Here is a 17,527-nt window from a genome sequence, read left to right as displayed (position 1 = left end):
TGCAACAACAACATTTGATAAGCGAGAAAAGTATCTACAAGTGCAAAAGGGAAGACAGACGCCTGCCCTCCCACTCCCACTCCCACTCCCACTCTCTCTCTCCCTCTCTTGCTCTCGCGCGCCCTCCTCCCCCATCGGCTGCTGTCTAACTGTAATTGTAACTGTGAGCAGCGTGTGCATTGTGAATTGTTTTGTTTTGTTTGTGTTTTTGTAATTTTTCCTTTTTTGCTACAATTTGCAAATGTTTTCTTTATTTTTTTTACATTATTTTGGATGCAGCAATTGTGTAACCGCCAATAACAACAAACAAACAACATTGAAGCGCATTATATAAATAATAAAAGCAACAATAATAATCAAATCTGAAAAAAAAAACTAACAAATCAAATTGCCAATTGAAATTGTACAAAAATTAAATTTCGCGTCGTGCATTTCAGCTGCTCGGTCAACCCATTTAATTGTGTTAATATATTCCAAATCACACGCACACACACAGACACAATAAAAACAACAACGAAAGCGTGAATATACATATATATGAATTATAATATATGTATATGTATCTAGAAATATACAGCTGTAATTAAACCGAGTGTCTAAAAGATAGAAAACACACGACAAAGCGGATGCTCAGGTACCCAAAGCAGAGACATTTAAATAAAATACATTTATACTAGCGAATATACATATATGTTATATATATGCATATATACATATATGTATATTTATTTATATATATTTTCATTTATTGCGTTTAGATATTGTTAATTGATTTTTGATTGCATTTGCAAATTTTTAAGTCAGTTTTAACTCGTTGCTTTTAGAGCCAGACTTTAGACATTTGTTTAACGTGTTCCATCTACTGGAATGGAAATTGAATACAATGATACTACTTTTATGAAATCCAGTCAATGTTTCTTATATCCTCTAAAGATCTTTATTTATGCTTCAAGAGTAAAGTAATCGAACCAGATTTTTGCTTAAGAAACCTAAGAAACTCTATTGACTTAATGGAAAGAGTTAGATACATACATAGATAATATTTATATGCATATAGGTTAGTCTATAATGGAAATATGAAACACATAAAACTAGCTAAGAGCAGGTGCCAGCATACATTTCGACCAAAACTCGAGCAGAATATAATTCAAGTTTTTTTTCTTTAACATTCTTATCTTGTTGAGTGTCTTCAAAGAGGCTATTCATTAGTTGTTAAGCTAGAAAGAGCCTTACCGACTGCAGAATACTCATTCACGGCGCTAATGGGTATATAAACATATATATAAATATATTTCGTTGACTCAGTCAACACGAAATAATTAATCATTGAGTTTAGTTCAGCTTAAAGCGTACTAAAAACAAGTTGAATCATTTAAAAATGATATATAGATAAATTATATAGGATGAGCAAATGAAAATGAAATGAAAATTTGTATAAATAAATTTCGAAAATATATTCGAGCACTCGAGTAAAATATATGCATAAAAATATCAAATATATTTATACATTGTTGAACAATATTAATTCAGATTGAATTTTGAAATGAACTGATCTATTTCTGGCACATAGTTGGTATAGTAAAACATCAAAATTTAATTACTTAAGTTCCAAATGCCTGAAATTTGGCAACAATTTATCAATATACTCAGATTTTTATTGAGCTTTTAGTTAAATATTTCGAGAATAATTTAAAGGGGCAACAGTTCTATAGATGACAATATTATTTATATGCAAAAATGCTCATAAAGCCTATTTAGATGGTATAAATATTCATGTGGTATGTTAATACAATCGCTTCCTTGCCTATAATGGATATTTGGCCAGTCGTTCTGTAATTGCTCTGTGGCTTTTATTGGTATTTAGCCAAGGCAAGAGCGAAAGCAGCTGCCAGTTGGCCAAAGTATGGGTGTGATAAGGCCGAAAGGCTGCACGGCAACAACAACTGAACGGCTAAAAGAAGCAGTTGATGAAAGAGTCAATGAAATCACAGCTGTTTGCGCTTTGGCGCGTACTCTTTGACGCTTTTGATTTATGGATGTCCACACGTTGAGCGCTCTTGGCCATTCGCTGTGGTTGCTAACTCACACACACACACACACACACACATACACACGTATGTGGCAGCTTTAGTAAATGGACAGAGGAACAAAGGAATCAAATGATTCAGTTGACTTAAGAAAACTTAACTGTCAGATACCCTGTAGATGGGCTTGAAATGTGTTCAAACTGACTTTGAGCTGAGTAAAAGTAAAAGTGCTCGGCTAGAGAAATGCCCTATAAAAAGACTGTGGATTGATAGATTGATTTATTGACTGGCAACGAAACGAATTCCTCAATGTATAGTTACCAAATACCCTGTACAAAGTCATAGATATGAATGGCTATGAATTTAATCAAATATCAACTAGATGATCGATGGATTGATGAGATCTAGGAATGTATAGCTAGTATATACCCTGTACAACTGACTGATTGGTAGATTAAGGAGCTGATTGTTGAATGCATAGCTAGCACATACCCTGTACAATGCTAAATATATGTACTTTTATATGAGTTTAATCACATACTATATAAATGATTGAGCGACTGATTGATTGAAGAGCTTCTTTAAGAGTCCTTAACTAGCATATAGCTGGTATAAAAGACTCCAATATATACAAGGCTTTATCTCTAACCACCCAAGCGATTGATGGTGTGTTCAATTGATTGACTGATTGATTGATTGATGTACTAACCTGTACTAAAATTTAAGTATAAACGAAAGCTTTGTATCAAAAAGAAAAACATACTTTAAGACTGATGAACGCATTTATTGACTGATTGATTGACTAGATTGATTGACGAAGTAATCAGGCTAATTGATTAACTGGCAAATGAATAGACTTTATGGGCTTAGCTAGCAAATACCCTGCACATAGATATACATATGTACGCAAATGAATTTCAGCCAAGTAGCAATCCGATTGAATGATTGATTGACTGACGGCTGTGGTGTTTCATTCATAATTGGTCAGCAAGAGCGCGCAAGCTCGGCAATTGCCAAAGCTTTAGTGGAATATGAAAAACACTCCACTGAAATATGAGCTATCTATGCGTGCTTTATCTAAGTTCAGCAATTGAACTGATAAGCAGGATGTGCGTGCTTTGTATTCATAAGCAATTCGTAACATTTGTTTGCTTTTGTTTTGCTCAAAATAAAATATCGTAGAATTCGAGAGTTGAGAAAGATTCAATGCGACAGCTTTAGTTCCCTTTAAATTTATTCACTGATTCATTTGGCCTCGACTTTGATTCCTTTTTGAACTTACTCGGAAAACCACATAACATTGTTTTTAGCGTTAAACAACAATAATAACCAAGAAATCAATTAAGTGCATAAACAATTGTGTTGAGCGAGCGATGAAGAAACTGCGAACTGGTATATAGTATAGCTATGAAAGTGCGAATTCTGGGAATATTGCAAGTAGCGAACCTAATGTGTATGTATGTTTATATAGATATGGATATGTTCTTGATCTGAATCAATGGGCGAGTCGATCTAGCTCTAGAACTTGAGGCAAACCTTTAATAACCTTAATAACTTTTGAAATCGATAAAAATCGATAAATAACAATATTGAGCTCTCATAAAACTATCGTGAATAGATATATAGCTGACTATAGCTCCAAATGTAAACTGAGGACTATGTACTATGAATTACCAATTGTATAGTTTATACTTTGTGTCAATTTCAGGGCATCTGCTAGTCGGATAGTCCTTGCTAGGGGCACTTTAACTTGTTTATAATTTACATTTATATATTTATATGTGTATATCTTGGCGTCAATTTGCCGATATCCGGCGTGCGCTTGCAAATTTTCATTTTGTATTCTTCGATTCTCCCGCTGTTCGCTCTTCTGCTCTTCTCCATTTGCTCGTACTATCTGTCATATCTCATCTATTTATCCATCTGGCTGTCTGGTCATCTGTCCGCTTCGCTGTCGCTGTTGCTGTTTCGCTGCGTGTTGCGTTTGCCTTTTGGGGGGCCTACGAAACGCCGACGACAACAAAATTCGTTTCATGCCCAAAGCCGGCGACAAGCTTAAAACGCATTACCAATTTTGGCCATGGCTACATACATGCGTACATAAATATATATAAATATATATATATATATATTTAACATACATATATTTATATATATACACATGTTTTCTGTATGTATTTTTTGTCTAGTTGAAATTTTTTCTTTACAATTTTCGTTTTTTTTGTTTTTCGGTTTTTTACTTGTTCATATAGCACCGCCCATGTGCCACTTGGCCAGCTCATTGTTTTGGCCCATGTTGCGGCCCATCTACAATATTGGCAGCATGCAAAAGCAACGATTGTCAGTGGAGAACTGCAGAGACATCCATAGCTTAGCTCCGGGCCAAACGACCGATTCTCCAACATTCGACATTAGCTTCTGAATGCCCTATAAATTGTCTCGCCGGCTAGCAGAGCGGGTATATGCGATAGAAGATAGTAATCGCATCGATTTATCTAAAAGTTTAATATTACTTTTCGTATATCCAATTGTGGAATGAGTTGATTTCTAGATAAAAGCTACTCAGGAAAAGAATTTTTTGAGAGCAGTAGCTCAAAAAGATTCAGCTAGCTAGCCAGAGTTCAGTAGAGCATTAACTGCGAGTCAAAGCTTACCTATGATAGGTAACCTATCAAAAAGATATAATGACAAGATGAGATCTGTCTATCAAGACTCTGTTTATATGTGCATAGTATAATATTCGATTAATGGAAATTTCTATTAATGATTTAATCATGTATTTATATATAGTATAATATATGTATATGCATTACATTATTACCCATTGTTGATAGAAATTCAGAATATAATGATTTTTTTTAATGGGTTCAACCGACAGTAGAAGGCATAGCAGATGCCATAATGCATATGTATGACGAGCTGAATTGGTTTAGCTCTCTCAGTCAGTCTGCCCGTATGTTTTGAATGCGTCAATCTCGGAACCTATAAGAGCTAGAGATCTGAAATTTTGTTATTTATCCAGAAGTACCTCGCACATATCGAGTGTTTTTCCGAACAATTGATGACTGCTTTCGTTTTGGTGTTATTGAGCTTATAGAAAGTCATCATACAATTTTTGTTATACTGAAACAATAAAGAAACCTAACATGTATGTAATTTTATACTATATATAAAATTACAAATTATATACATATATATACATTTCAAATTGTAGCTTAAACATTTCCCGTACTGAACTCAATCAAATTGCCCTGATACAGATTCATAGAAAAGAAGTTGTACTGTTGTTTGTGCGATTCTAATTGGGAATATTTATATATAGATTTCTAAATAAGTTGATTCATATATTTCGCAGTAAGCGAAACTTGAGTTGTTTGCGTCGAGCAGAGCTTCTTCTGTGGCTTGCTTTAATGGGAAAGTGGCTCATGGATGGGGATGGGGTTTCAAATAGAGCTGCGGCTGCTGCGACTGTTGTTCTTCTTGTTGTTGTTGTTGTTTCTATATCTAGTGGCCTTTGAGCACATTCTTCTTACCGCGGCGTGCCCCGTGCCAGTGTGGCAACAACAATCACAAGTCGCGTCGCATGCCGAGGCACGTAATGAGCGAATTATGTTGGCCATTGAGTGCATAACATGGCCACTTCAGCTTTGAGGCAGTCTCTCTTCCACTCCCACTCCCACTCCCACTCTCTCTCTCTGTCTCCAGCTGTCTTCATTTTGCTCCCTCGCAGCTGAATTCGTGTGGGCGTGGGCGTGGGCGTGGGCTCAAGGGTAAACTGTGGCTTCACTTGGCTTTCTTTCTTTCAATTTCAATTGCAATTGGCCAACAGCTTCACAAGTTGCGCATGTGTGTGTGCGTGTGTGTGTGTGTGTGTCTGTGTGCCTATTATTTTCTGGTTTATTTGATGACATTGTTGTTGCTGTTTATTAGGGACAGGTGTGTCATTATGCCGCTTATTACAACAATATTTGTATCTTATTACGTGTTTAATTTTGCCTGATTATGCGCCCACACACATAGTCGCACACACACACACTTACACACACACACAGTTCGCATAACGGGCGAATAAGTCGATTTAATCATAATTATTGGCCTTGCGTTCGATTTCGATTTTCATAAATAGCCCCATAACGAGTTCGTATATACATATATGTATATGTACATGTGTCAGTTATGTATATACATATGTCTATAAGTATGTATGTATGTATGCATATATGGCCTAAAATATTGTAGAGCTGCTGACTTTATGAAAAGCAGAAATTAATTGATTGTGCATTTCCGAGTATTTTCACACTTAAGAAACAAAATAGGTTTCCAAAAGCGAATATTATAAATAGACCGGTCTTAACAATCTCTATATCACTCCCTCCCTGTCTCTCTCTCTCTCTCTCTCTCTCTCCCTCCCTGTCTCTCTCTCTCTCTCTCTCTCTCTCTTTCTCCATCCATGTCTCTATCTCTCTCTTTTATTTTCTCTCCCTTTCTCTCGTTCTATCTGTCTATCTATCACGTCTCTCTTCTCTCACTTTCTGTCTGTATCTCTTACTCTCTCTGTGCCTTTCGCTTTTTCTGCCCCTTTGTCTCTGTCTCTTATTCTCCTTCTATCCTTTTTTTTGTGTCTGTACCTCTCTCTCTTTTCCTCCGACTTTCTTCTCTAGCTCTCTTTCTATCTCCCTCTCTTTCTCCCCTTATCTTACTCTCTTTCTCACTCTCTTTCTGTCTTCTTCTGACTTCCTTCTCTATCTCTCTCTTTCTCTCTCTCTGTAGCTCTCCCTCTACCTCTCTCTGTATCTTTGTATGTCTCGCTCTTTCACTCTCTCTCTCTCACACTCTCTCTCACTGCATATAGTCCCACGTGTGAAGCTGCTTTTCAGTTCTATTCAAAGCTATTCCAGCTGTTTCTCAGTTACATTCTGGTACATTCCATCTTGCTATTCGGTACATAGAAATAGTAGAACCGTAGCACTCTGTGGGTCACCTTAAAGGAAAACAATAACAAAATGCGCAACTTGTATATAAATATATACATATATATTATAAAAGGTATGTGCAATCAAAGCCGTAATAAATTCCGACATTTATTGTACGGCGCACGCAAGAGAAATAATAATAACAATACTAATAATAATAATAAATAATATTAATCATGGCAGCAAGGACCACAAATTATACACAAATACCGCAAGCACTTCTTTCCCCTGCTCCTGCTCCTACTCCTCTTGTTGTTGTTGTTTTCTTTTGATTCGTTACCAAAGGGCAATACGTTTTTCTAGCATTTCCAGCATTTGTGTTGGCTTTTCTTGTTGTTATGCAAATTGGCTTCGATTTTACACGGTTTCGTGTGGGTCACAACAGCTGCAACAGTTGTGACATTGAGAGTACGAACAACACACACACACAGACGCACACACACTCTCAAATTCCACTCGAGCGCTTTTCTAGGAGAAGGCGAGGCAGGAGCGGAGATTTAGCCAAATGTGCTGCCTACTTTCGCGCGCCAGCTGCAGCCGCAACTGCAATTGCAGCACATTGTAAAGGCAAAGAGAAGCAGTCGAAAGATCTATAAATATTCTGCATGTCAACTTTATATGCTCCAATAGATAGAAAAGAGAAAATCAACTGTGTAAACTGTAAAGCTGGGCTAGATATAGAGTAGAGTCTGGTTATAGCGACGCGCAAGTTGTAGTTATGGTAATACCCGGAAGATGCTATAACCATATAAGTTTATCTGGGAACTAGATGAGCAGACGGACGCTATAGGCGAAATCGTCATATCTAGATTCTAGTGCTACGGCAGATCTGCATTGATCAAATAAGCCATTCGACACTCCTAAGTGCTGAATTAAAATAATCTATGAAGTGAAGATTGATATATGTGTATATATGTATATATATATATATATCTATATATGAGGTATATACCTCTGTTAATTCAAATACAGATTCTTGAAATAAAATAATACTGTTTCTAATAGCTACGTTCATTGGGGGGCAAGGAAATTCGAACAGAGCTAAAACTAAAATAAAGCTAAATACTTATGTTCTTCCACTCTTCCTCTCACTCCCACTCTTTCCCTATCTGTCAATCTCTCTCATTCTCTCTTATACTCTTTCTCTTTCACTCTATCTCTATCTGCCTGTCTCTCTCACTTTCTCTCTCTTTCACTTCCTCCCTCTCTATCTGTCTTTCTTTTGGCTCTCCTTCTCTATCTGTCTTGCTTTTGGCTGTCTCTCTCTCACTATCTGTCTTTCTTTTGGCTCTCTCGTACCTTCTCTCTCTCTCTCTCTCTCCCACTTTGTTTTTCGCACTGCTTCTATATTTTCCTTGTTCTCCTTTCTAGTTCTCTCTCTCTCACTGCTTGTATCTCGTTTTTTTCCAATTAGCATATGTGTCTTCCCCTCTCTCTCTCTCTCTCTCTGTTGCTCCCTCTTTCTCGTTCTCCCTATAAATGTAATCTCAATAGTTCGAAATGGTAATATAATCAGTTTTTCCTCAATTTACACAAAAATTCAACTTATCGAGAGTCCATATTTTCAAGGGAATATACTTTTTTTTTCGATTTATCGCGACTTTTGATTTATCTGGGTACAAATTACCGAGACTCGACTGCATATACTTCAATACTTCAAGTCTCTCATAATGAATCATAAAACCAATATACCCTTTGCCAACTCATGAACACGCATAAACATCTCACATGAAAAAGGGATTGCAAGAATGTTGCAGTTGTTGTTGTTGTTGCAACTGTTGTTGCTGTCTGCTGCTGCTGCTGCTGATGATGCAATGCAAAGAAACCTCCGGCAAGCAGTCGTAAAACGCTGGAAATCATGCGTGGCATTCCAAATGTTAGTGGAAAGCTGAAAGGCAGTTAAAATGGAAGAAGACAACAACAACAACGACAACAAAAGAAAATATACAGAAAAGCTGGAAACCTTTTTGTCGCTGCGCTTTGCTCAAATTACTGGCAATTAGCATTGAAAACGGAAAATGGAAAATGGAAATTGCCGCAGAATTTCTGTTGCCTGCTGCTGGCCATTCGAGGCAGCGCCGTTCCGATAAGAATTCTCAATTCGAATTCGCTTCTCAAATATGGCAAACGCAATCAAAATGCAATTACACGATGGTTCCAAAGAAGCCCAGCTCCATAGCTATTTCAATTAAATTGAAAGTACAATATGTTGTTGTTGTTGTTGTTGTTGTTGCTGTTGTTGCTGCTAATAAATGTTTCAATGCACTTGTTGTAGGTGTTTCAGTTGCAGTTGCAGTTGCTGTTGCTGTTGTTGTTGCTGTTGCTGCTGCTGCTGCTGTTGTTGTTGCTGTTGCTGTTGCTGACCTTAATATCTCTGCTGCTTGCGCTTTACCTATGCAACCGCAAATAAATACTATATAACTTTGTATATGCAACAAGAGAGAGAGACAGAGAGAGAGAGAGCAAATGAGAGTGAGAGTGAGAGAGAGAGATTTGCCAATAAAGTACGTAGAAATGGTGTTGACACGGATAAAAGCCAACGCCAACTGGAAATGGCTCGGCCAACTGGGCGTCATTTGGGCGGATGCTTGGCTGGCTGACACTGCTCCAAATACCCTGCAAAAGCAGCGCACAAGGTAGCTTGGACCGGTGCCTGAAGCAACTTCAGTAGCCCAGCTACAGTTAGGACTTTATTTGCTAACAAAGCTCATATGCAGTTACAATCAACTTTAGTGGGTATCTGTGGGTCGAGCATGCCCGCTTAGCGCACTTTTACTTGCCTCTTTTGTGTAGTTGTGGCAATTGAGAAATGGCCGCAATGAGATTTTCAACTGGGTGAAGGTTGTGCCGCAGTAGAAGCAGCAGCAGCAACAACAACAACAACAACAACAACAACAACAACAACAGCAACAACAACAACCATTTCATTTAAAAACTGCTCGACTGGATGATTTTGCTTCAGTTAACATTACATTTAATTAAAGACCAGAAAAAAGGCCCACACAGACACACGCACACACACACACACGCCCACACGCCCACACGCCCACGCACAATGCGTGCCCCAATGTCGCGCGAACGCCAACGCGCTAATAACTGAGGAAAAAGGCGAGATGAAAGAAGAATACGAAGATGAAGAGGGGGACGGAGAAGTAGAAGATGTGAAATTGAAATTTACCTGTGCATATATGCACAATATACATATATATCATATATACCATAATATGCATATATTTATGTTTATCGTAATATGCATATAATCATCATTTTCATATACACCTCTCCTCCTCTCCTCTCCTCTCCTCTCCTCAACATATGCAAATGAAATGCCTAAAGAATTCTGATGCACAACTAGATCAAAGCTCTATAGAAATATGAAATAATATTTATCAATGTGCAGATTTATTAGCCAGAGATCTGATGCAACTTTTTACATCTCAAGTATTCCAAGGAATGCTTAAATTTCCATGAGGAAATGTATATACATATATCTAAGTTTCCCATAGGCGTATGTCAAGTACTAGAGACTTATGCTTTGGCAAATTATATTTGCCATATTATATTCACAATCCAAAAGTTTCACGAAAAAAGTCTATCTATAAGAAAAGTTATTCAACAATTAAGTGCTCATGGTATGAGGAATTTTCTCAGTATGGAAAATATAGCCGTTGCTCGGGTATTTAGTCATTATTACAAAATATGAAAATTTATAATGGTTTCATGTTAACATCTTAATAAAACTCCAAGCTTGTTAAATAACAGAAATCCATGCATGTTTATGCGTGCATGCGTACGGCTCTGTGTGTGTGGGTAGAAGCGGAGCAGATACGATAAAGTACAAGTTGATCGAAGGGTTCAGAGAATCTCATAGAGCTTTCCTACTTGTTCTATGCAATCGTAACAAGCCTAGTAAACTATGCCATTCAAAAATGTTCGACTTGTCATAGATATTATAAAAAAGTCCATTATAAATATTTCGTTTTCGAAAAAACTATCGTAAATCAAAAAGATTTCTATAGCCAAAGACGAGCTGAAGAAAGCAAATCCTTTATAAGTAATAATTGGAAAGTCTACATTTGGCCAGCAATTCCTATAATACAGAAGATTCCATTGCGTGTTTCATGTGAGCTCTACTTTATTACCCATTTGAATGTCTTTGAATCTATTCTATTCCAACTTGAAAAGAAAATCGATTTAATTAAAATTCAATAAAATTCTAGTGAATAAAAGATGGATGTGAGGGTATATGTATGTATGTATATCTATATACATATAGTGTATATACCCTATCACATGCATTATTTATGCGGGTGTATGTGGGCCGAATCGAATGTCGACTCGAATGACCTTTTTGTGTGCCGAAGCAATACAAATTTAATAAGCACACACACACACACAGAGAGAAATCTATATTTATAAAAATATTACAGATATATATTATATAGAAAATATAATTAGAAATAACAAGTAGAAGTCTCTAGTCGAGACTGCTCGACTAGGAGATACCCTGAACCCTTCAAGCTGATATTCTTATCATTCACAGAAGTCTCCACGTCTAATAGTATTCCAATGAGGCTCAAAAAACAAAATCAATTTTTCGATTATTCTCGATAAAAAGTTATCGGATAATTTATCGAATAATCGAATATCAAACTCGTACTGCGTATGGTATACACGAGTATACACACAAAATTTCAGCTCTCTAGCTCTTATATCTTCTGAGATCTCGGCGTTCATACGGACAGACGGACGGACGGACGGACAGGGCTATCTCGACTATACTTTGTGGGTTCTGCGATGATTCCTTCTGCCTGTTACATACTTTTTCACAAAAACATACCCTGATTTCCCATTTTCAATGGGTTCAGGGTATAAAAACTCTTTTAAATATGAATATATTTTAATGGAATTATTTTGCAATATCTGTTCTCACTTTTTACCTCTCTCTCTCTCTCTCTCTCTCTCTCTCTCTCTCTCTCTCTCTCCCTCTCTCTGTTTAGGGCGGCTATCCGGCACGTCTGAAGAAAGTGTTGATTGTGACGGCGCCGCTGTGGTTCAAGGCGCCGTTCAAGATACTTCGCCTGTTTGTGCGCGAGAAGCTGCGCGAGCGGGTGTTCACTGTATCGGTGCCGCAGCTGAGCCTGCACGTGCCGCGCAAGGCGCTGCCTGTGCATCTTGGCGGCACGCTGGAAATCGATCACGCCACATGGTTGCTGAATTGCCGCAAATCGATGACGAATCGTGAAGACGAACTGCTTGCCAATATTGTCGGCGTGGGTGTGGGCGTGGGCGTGCCACCAGCAACGACAGCAGCAAACACCTCGGCCGCCGCGTCGCCATTGACGAACGGCAGCAGCGCTGCCAGCGCCGTAGCAGCCACAATCATCAGCGCCGTGCACCAGTTGGCCGAGAGCAACACAACCGTTGTCACCGTCAGCGGGGAGCACGGCAGAACGGGCGGCGGCGGCAGCGGCAGCAGCGAGGAGTCGGAGCCCAACGAGAACATCACAATCAACGGACTGAGTCCCAGCCATCGGACGGCGGCGTCTGCGGGCACGGCCGGCTCTCTGCTCAAGCTAAATACCAGCGGCATTCAGCAGAGTAACGGTACTGCTGCAGTTAGCATTGCGCCGACAGCAGCAGCAGCAGCAGCAGCAGCAGCAGGAGCAACAACAGCAACGGCAGCAGCAGCAGCAGCAGCAGCAGCAGCGACGGCAGCTGACAGCGCCGCTGGCGTGGCCAGCAACGGCAGCGCAGCCGAGTTCTGGTCGGAAAATCCGCCGAGCAGCGCCTCATCCGGCTTCAGCGACGATGACAGCCTGGCCGGGCAGGAGGGTGATCCGAAGACGATCGAGCAGATCGTGCAAATGGTGCGTGAACGGGGACGCCAGGGCCTAATCAAGGAGTATACGGAAATAAGGAATCGGGCGCCCGAGGGCACCTTCCTGCATGCGCGGTAAGTCTCAAGTGACACCAAATCCGAATTCGAATTCGAATTCGAGTTCGAAACTGAATTCATGCATTTCATCCATTTGCAGCATGCGCAACAATCTGACCAAAAACCGTTACACAGATGTCCTCTGCTACGATCACAGTCGCGTGGTGCTCGCGCACGAGGATGAGGACGACCTGTCCGACTACATCAATGCCAATTTCGTTGATGGCTACAAGCAGAAGAACGCCTATATTTCAACTCAAGGTAAGCCCGAACGAATCGATGCGCCCGCTATGGCTTCCCAGGCAGAGGCAACCACCACAGCCACGCCCACAACCACAACCACAGCTAGAGTGTTGCACTAATATACATGATTTCGTTTCGCATTTGGCAGGTCCATTACCAAAGACATCCCAGGACTTTTGGCGCATGATCTGGGAGCAGCATTGCTTAGTTATAGTTATGACAACGCGCGTGATGGAGCGCGGACGTGTTAAGTGCGGCCAATACTGGGAGCCGACTGAAGATAGTTCCTTGGACTTTGGCAATTACCATGTGCGAACCATAAGCGTCGAGAGCAATGAGGACTACACCGTTGCATCCCTAGAATTGAGAAACCTAAAGGTGAGCCCAGTCAAAGAATCGCTCACTCCATCTCTCACTCACTCACCCTCTCACTCTCTCACTCTCTCTCCATCTCTTTCTAGACTGACGAAATTCGCAATGTGTCACATTGGCAGTTCACCAGCTGGCCGGACTATGGTGTGCCCAGCTCGGCGATGGCGATGCTGAACTTCCTGCAGAAGGTGCGGGACAAGCAGGCGCAGCTGGTGCGCGCCCTCGGCGACACCTGGGCTGGACATCCGCGCGGACCGCCCATTGTGGTGCACTGCAGCGCTGGCATTGGACGCACCGGTTAGTGCCAAAGAATTGAATTCCATTTTAGCCAACACTAATCCCCACACTTTATCGTCCATGGCAGGCACCTTCATTACGCTGGACATCTGCATATCACGGCTGGAGGATGTGGGCACGGCGGACATACGCGGCACCGTGGAGAAGATCCGTTCGCAGCGCGCCTACTCCATACAAATGCCGGATCAATATGTGTTCTGCCATTTGGCGCTGATCGAGTACGCCTACTCGCGGGGCATGCTGCAGACGGTCGATCTGGCGGGATTCGATGAGCGGGAGCAGGATTCCGAGTAGGGCTTTAACACACACACACACACACAGAGACACACACACACAATCCAAATTGCAGCCACAAGTAATACATATTGTATACAGATTAATTATATATTATGATCAGCTTTTTTTTTTTTTTTTTGGATAACTATTATTTTATAAATATATAATATATTATTATTATTATTATTATCATTAATATTATAAATTGCAATTGTAATTTTGTATTAGCTGCTACATTAGACAAACGATCTATGTTTATTTTGTAATAATAATCTTTTTTTTTAACATACCTATTATACACAATATATATATATATATAGAGAGAGAGAGAGATCGAGAGAGATCTAGCTGATGTATATGAAAAGGATAGAGCGAGAGCGAGAGCGAGAGCGAGATCGAATGATGCCAGTTCATTGATAATTGTAAAGTTGAGACTATTTCTGTGTATGTTTCTGATTATTATATTATATTATTTAAAATTGAATGTGAAATGTGAATTGTGAAAATGCAAATGAAAATGAAAATGAATGTGTAGCTGCAACTGTGCAAAAACAAACTTAGTGCTAAACACACACACACATACATTCTGTACATTTGTGTGTTGTAGCTGTAATGCATCGAAAGCTCTATATATATATATATATATGCGTATATCATGTAATTGTAAATGCTTAGTGCATACGACTAGAAGGCAGGACGTGCATATATTGATATACACACACAGACACACACGCAGGCATACCTACGCGGTATGCACATGTATATGTATTTGTATTTATACCAAGTTTTATGTAATGTACGTAATTAATATTTAAAATGCATTATTTGATACAAGAGTTTACCTTTTTTTTTTTGTTTATTTTTTTTTTGTTTGAGAAAAGAAACAAACACAAAGAGAAACCCAGCAATTGCCCTAATCAACAGCTCCCACAACCCGCCCCTTCCCTAGCCTGGGCAACGCCTCTAAGTAACATGAATTGTAATTGTAATTGTAATGTACATTTACTTAAATTAAATTAAATTAAAAACTGAGAAAAACAACACAACTTAAAGAAAATACGCAAAAACTAGATAAAAATAAAAATATATATATATATAAAAAAAAACGAGAAAAAATCAAATAAAATTTAACATTGCTAAAAATATGCAAAAGCAAACAAAAGAGAAACAACAACAACAAACATTTATTTAACAGGCCGACTAAAGTTAACTATAAGCAAGAGCTGCATGAAAGATAATTAAGATAGTTCATTCAAATGACGCTTAGATAGAAATGTGGCAAAGTACAACGAAAGGAACGGAGCGCGGGCCGAGGGCAGCATACGAACGGAAGCGGAAGGACGAAACGGAAACGGAGCCCCAATCCGAAACAGAAACGAATAACAAGTTGATACCGTCCGGCGGTAAATCGGAGTAGAATATCAAAGTCAATAAATGTTAAAATATTGCATTACATTATAATAATAATAATAATAATAATAATTAGCAAGTGCAGCTGGATTGACCACAAATGTTTTTTTTTTTTTTGTATTTTTTTCTCTAATGTAATTCAAATAAATCATTTTTTTAATTTTATAAAAAAACAAAACAGATTGCTGCAAAAATTCCTACAATCAACTAAAAACAAAATATGAATAAATAAATAAACCTAGTTACATAGGCAAGCATACATACATATATACCGAAATATACATATACATATATATCTTGGGAATATCTAAGATTTGTTCAACCTTGTTTCCCCATACACACTGATTAACAGTTACGCAACAGCATTATCTGAACCAACCCTCCCTCCCTCCCTCCCTGTCTGAACTGTTGAACCCACCAGGCCACGTCTTGAAGAAGAAGAGGAAGAGGTTAACTCGTCTGTACCAAAATTTCAAGCGCTTTGTAAGAAACACGTTAAATATAAGAATGCAAAATAAAGTATAATAAATTATATATACATACATGCATATATATATATTAAAATAGAGAAATGGAAAAAGTGAACCGTCTTACTAGCTGTTTAATTGTTATGACATAAAATGTGTGTTTTTTTTAAATTTAATTTAATTTTTTCTTTTCTTTTGTTTTTTTGCTTTATCAGCGCGTAGCAGTAAATTTATTGTATTTGTAGTGGAATTTTTAATAAACAATTTACCAAGTAAAAGTTGGAGTTATGCGAGGGAGAAGAATAGCTCACAGACAGCAAAGAAACACACACACATACACACACATACTTACATACATGCATATATGCAGATAGATATATGTATATGTATGTAATGCCTTCTTTTCTAGATATTCATGCAGACAGCGAAAGCAACTACAACTAAAATCAAGATATTTTGTATTAAATTTTTAAATGCCAAGAAAACAAAAGAAAAAGACAAAAAATTGCAGATGAAGAAATTGAAAAAGAAATGACATTTAGGTATATGTATGTAGTTGTTGTGCGTGGCAAAGGAATAACAAAATTTAAACCAATCGGGCAGCTTTTTACATACAAAAAGATTACTAAAAAAATAAAAAAAATAAAATAAATAAATAAAATAAAAGTGCAAAATTTGTGTAAAAGTGGAACTAAAAAAGTATTACTAATTCTAAGTATGTATGGAATAGCTAAGTGCAGATACAGATGTGTTCATGAGAAAAGTAACGTTGGGCAACAAAACTTAGTGATAAACAACCACATAATATTACTATCAACTAAAATTTCCATCAGGAATGGAATTTTCTTGGCTTTGCATTCTATTCGAAATTGCATTTGATTTTTTATGAACACAGCTGTATATGCAAAATGTAGGCGGGGCTTTCGAGTATATTATGCATACAAACAAACACACACACACGCATACACATGCAAACATACCCACACCTGCGCATATATAGTTAACAGTATTTTTGGTGCGAATTTAGTAAAAGAATCCAATTGAAGATATCCAAAGAGAAAACTTTGATGGCCACACATACACAGTCAGAGCATCACACACACACACACCAACACACTTGTATATCATTAGAATTGTAAAAGCTGTGATCAACATGTTGGAAACAAAGATGTAGAAAGGAAAAAAAACGTAAACAAGTTAAAAGCTAATCCAATCACATCCTGCTCAGTCCACGCCCACACACACACACTAGCCCAGGTTTACGAGAAATTTAAAGAACATAAAAGGAAATTTTTTGAAAATATATAGAAACAAGTTAGATAATCCCATGGCAATTGCATAGCTCAATAACAAATGCTGGTCAATGCTTATGAATATCATGCGAAATCAAAGTGGAGCGAAGAAAAAAAAAAACAAACAAATGCACCAACTATATAAATACATACACACATGCGAATATAACAATTTTCAATTCTTTCAAAGGCCTTTTCGAAACCGCGAAACAAAAAATAAATAAATAAATAA

General features: G+C 38.2%; 1 protein-coding gene across 7 annotated transcripts in view; it reads left to right on the top strand.

Annotated features, from left to right (window-relative positions):
• Positions 1-15,303, top strand: part of Ptpmeg2 (Protein tyrosine phosphatase Meg2) — a 44,746-nt gene extending 29,443 nt beyond the window's left edge. For 5 of the 7 annotated variants that reach the window (XM_089263493.1, XM_089263492.1, XM_089263494.1 and 2 more), the window contains 5 exons: positions 12,001-12,956; positions 13,039-13,199; positions 13,330-13,559; positions 13,643-13,850; positions 13,918-15,303. In XM_089263493.1, coding sequence (XP_089119619.1) covers positions 12,001-12,956; positions 13,039-13,199; positions 13,330-13,559; positions 13,643-13,850; positions 13,918-14,144 — 1,782 coding nt within the window. In that variant the 3' untranslated portion in view covers positions 14,145-15,303. Of the gene's footprint in view, positions 1-345; positions 635-12,000; positions 12,957-13,038; positions 13,200-13,329; positions 13,560-13,642; positions 13,851-13,917 lie in introns of those variants that run through there. The other 2 variants (XM_089263496.1, XM_089263495.1) reach the window with 2 other exon arrangements.
• The last annotated feature ends 2,224 nt before the right edge of the window (positions 15,304-17,527 follow it).

Source organism: Drosophila navojoa, chromosome X, assembly GCF_054131105.1.
Source record: "Drosophila navojoa isolate 15081-1374.11 chromosome X, UAZ_NAV_1.0, whole genome shotgun sequence".
NCBI classification, from domain to species: Eukaryota; Metazoa; Arthropoda; class Insecta; order Diptera; family Drosophilidae; genus Drosophila; species Drosophila navojoa.
Note: the sequence above shows the minus strand (reverse complement) of the source record. Positions and strands in the feature narration are given on the sequence as shown.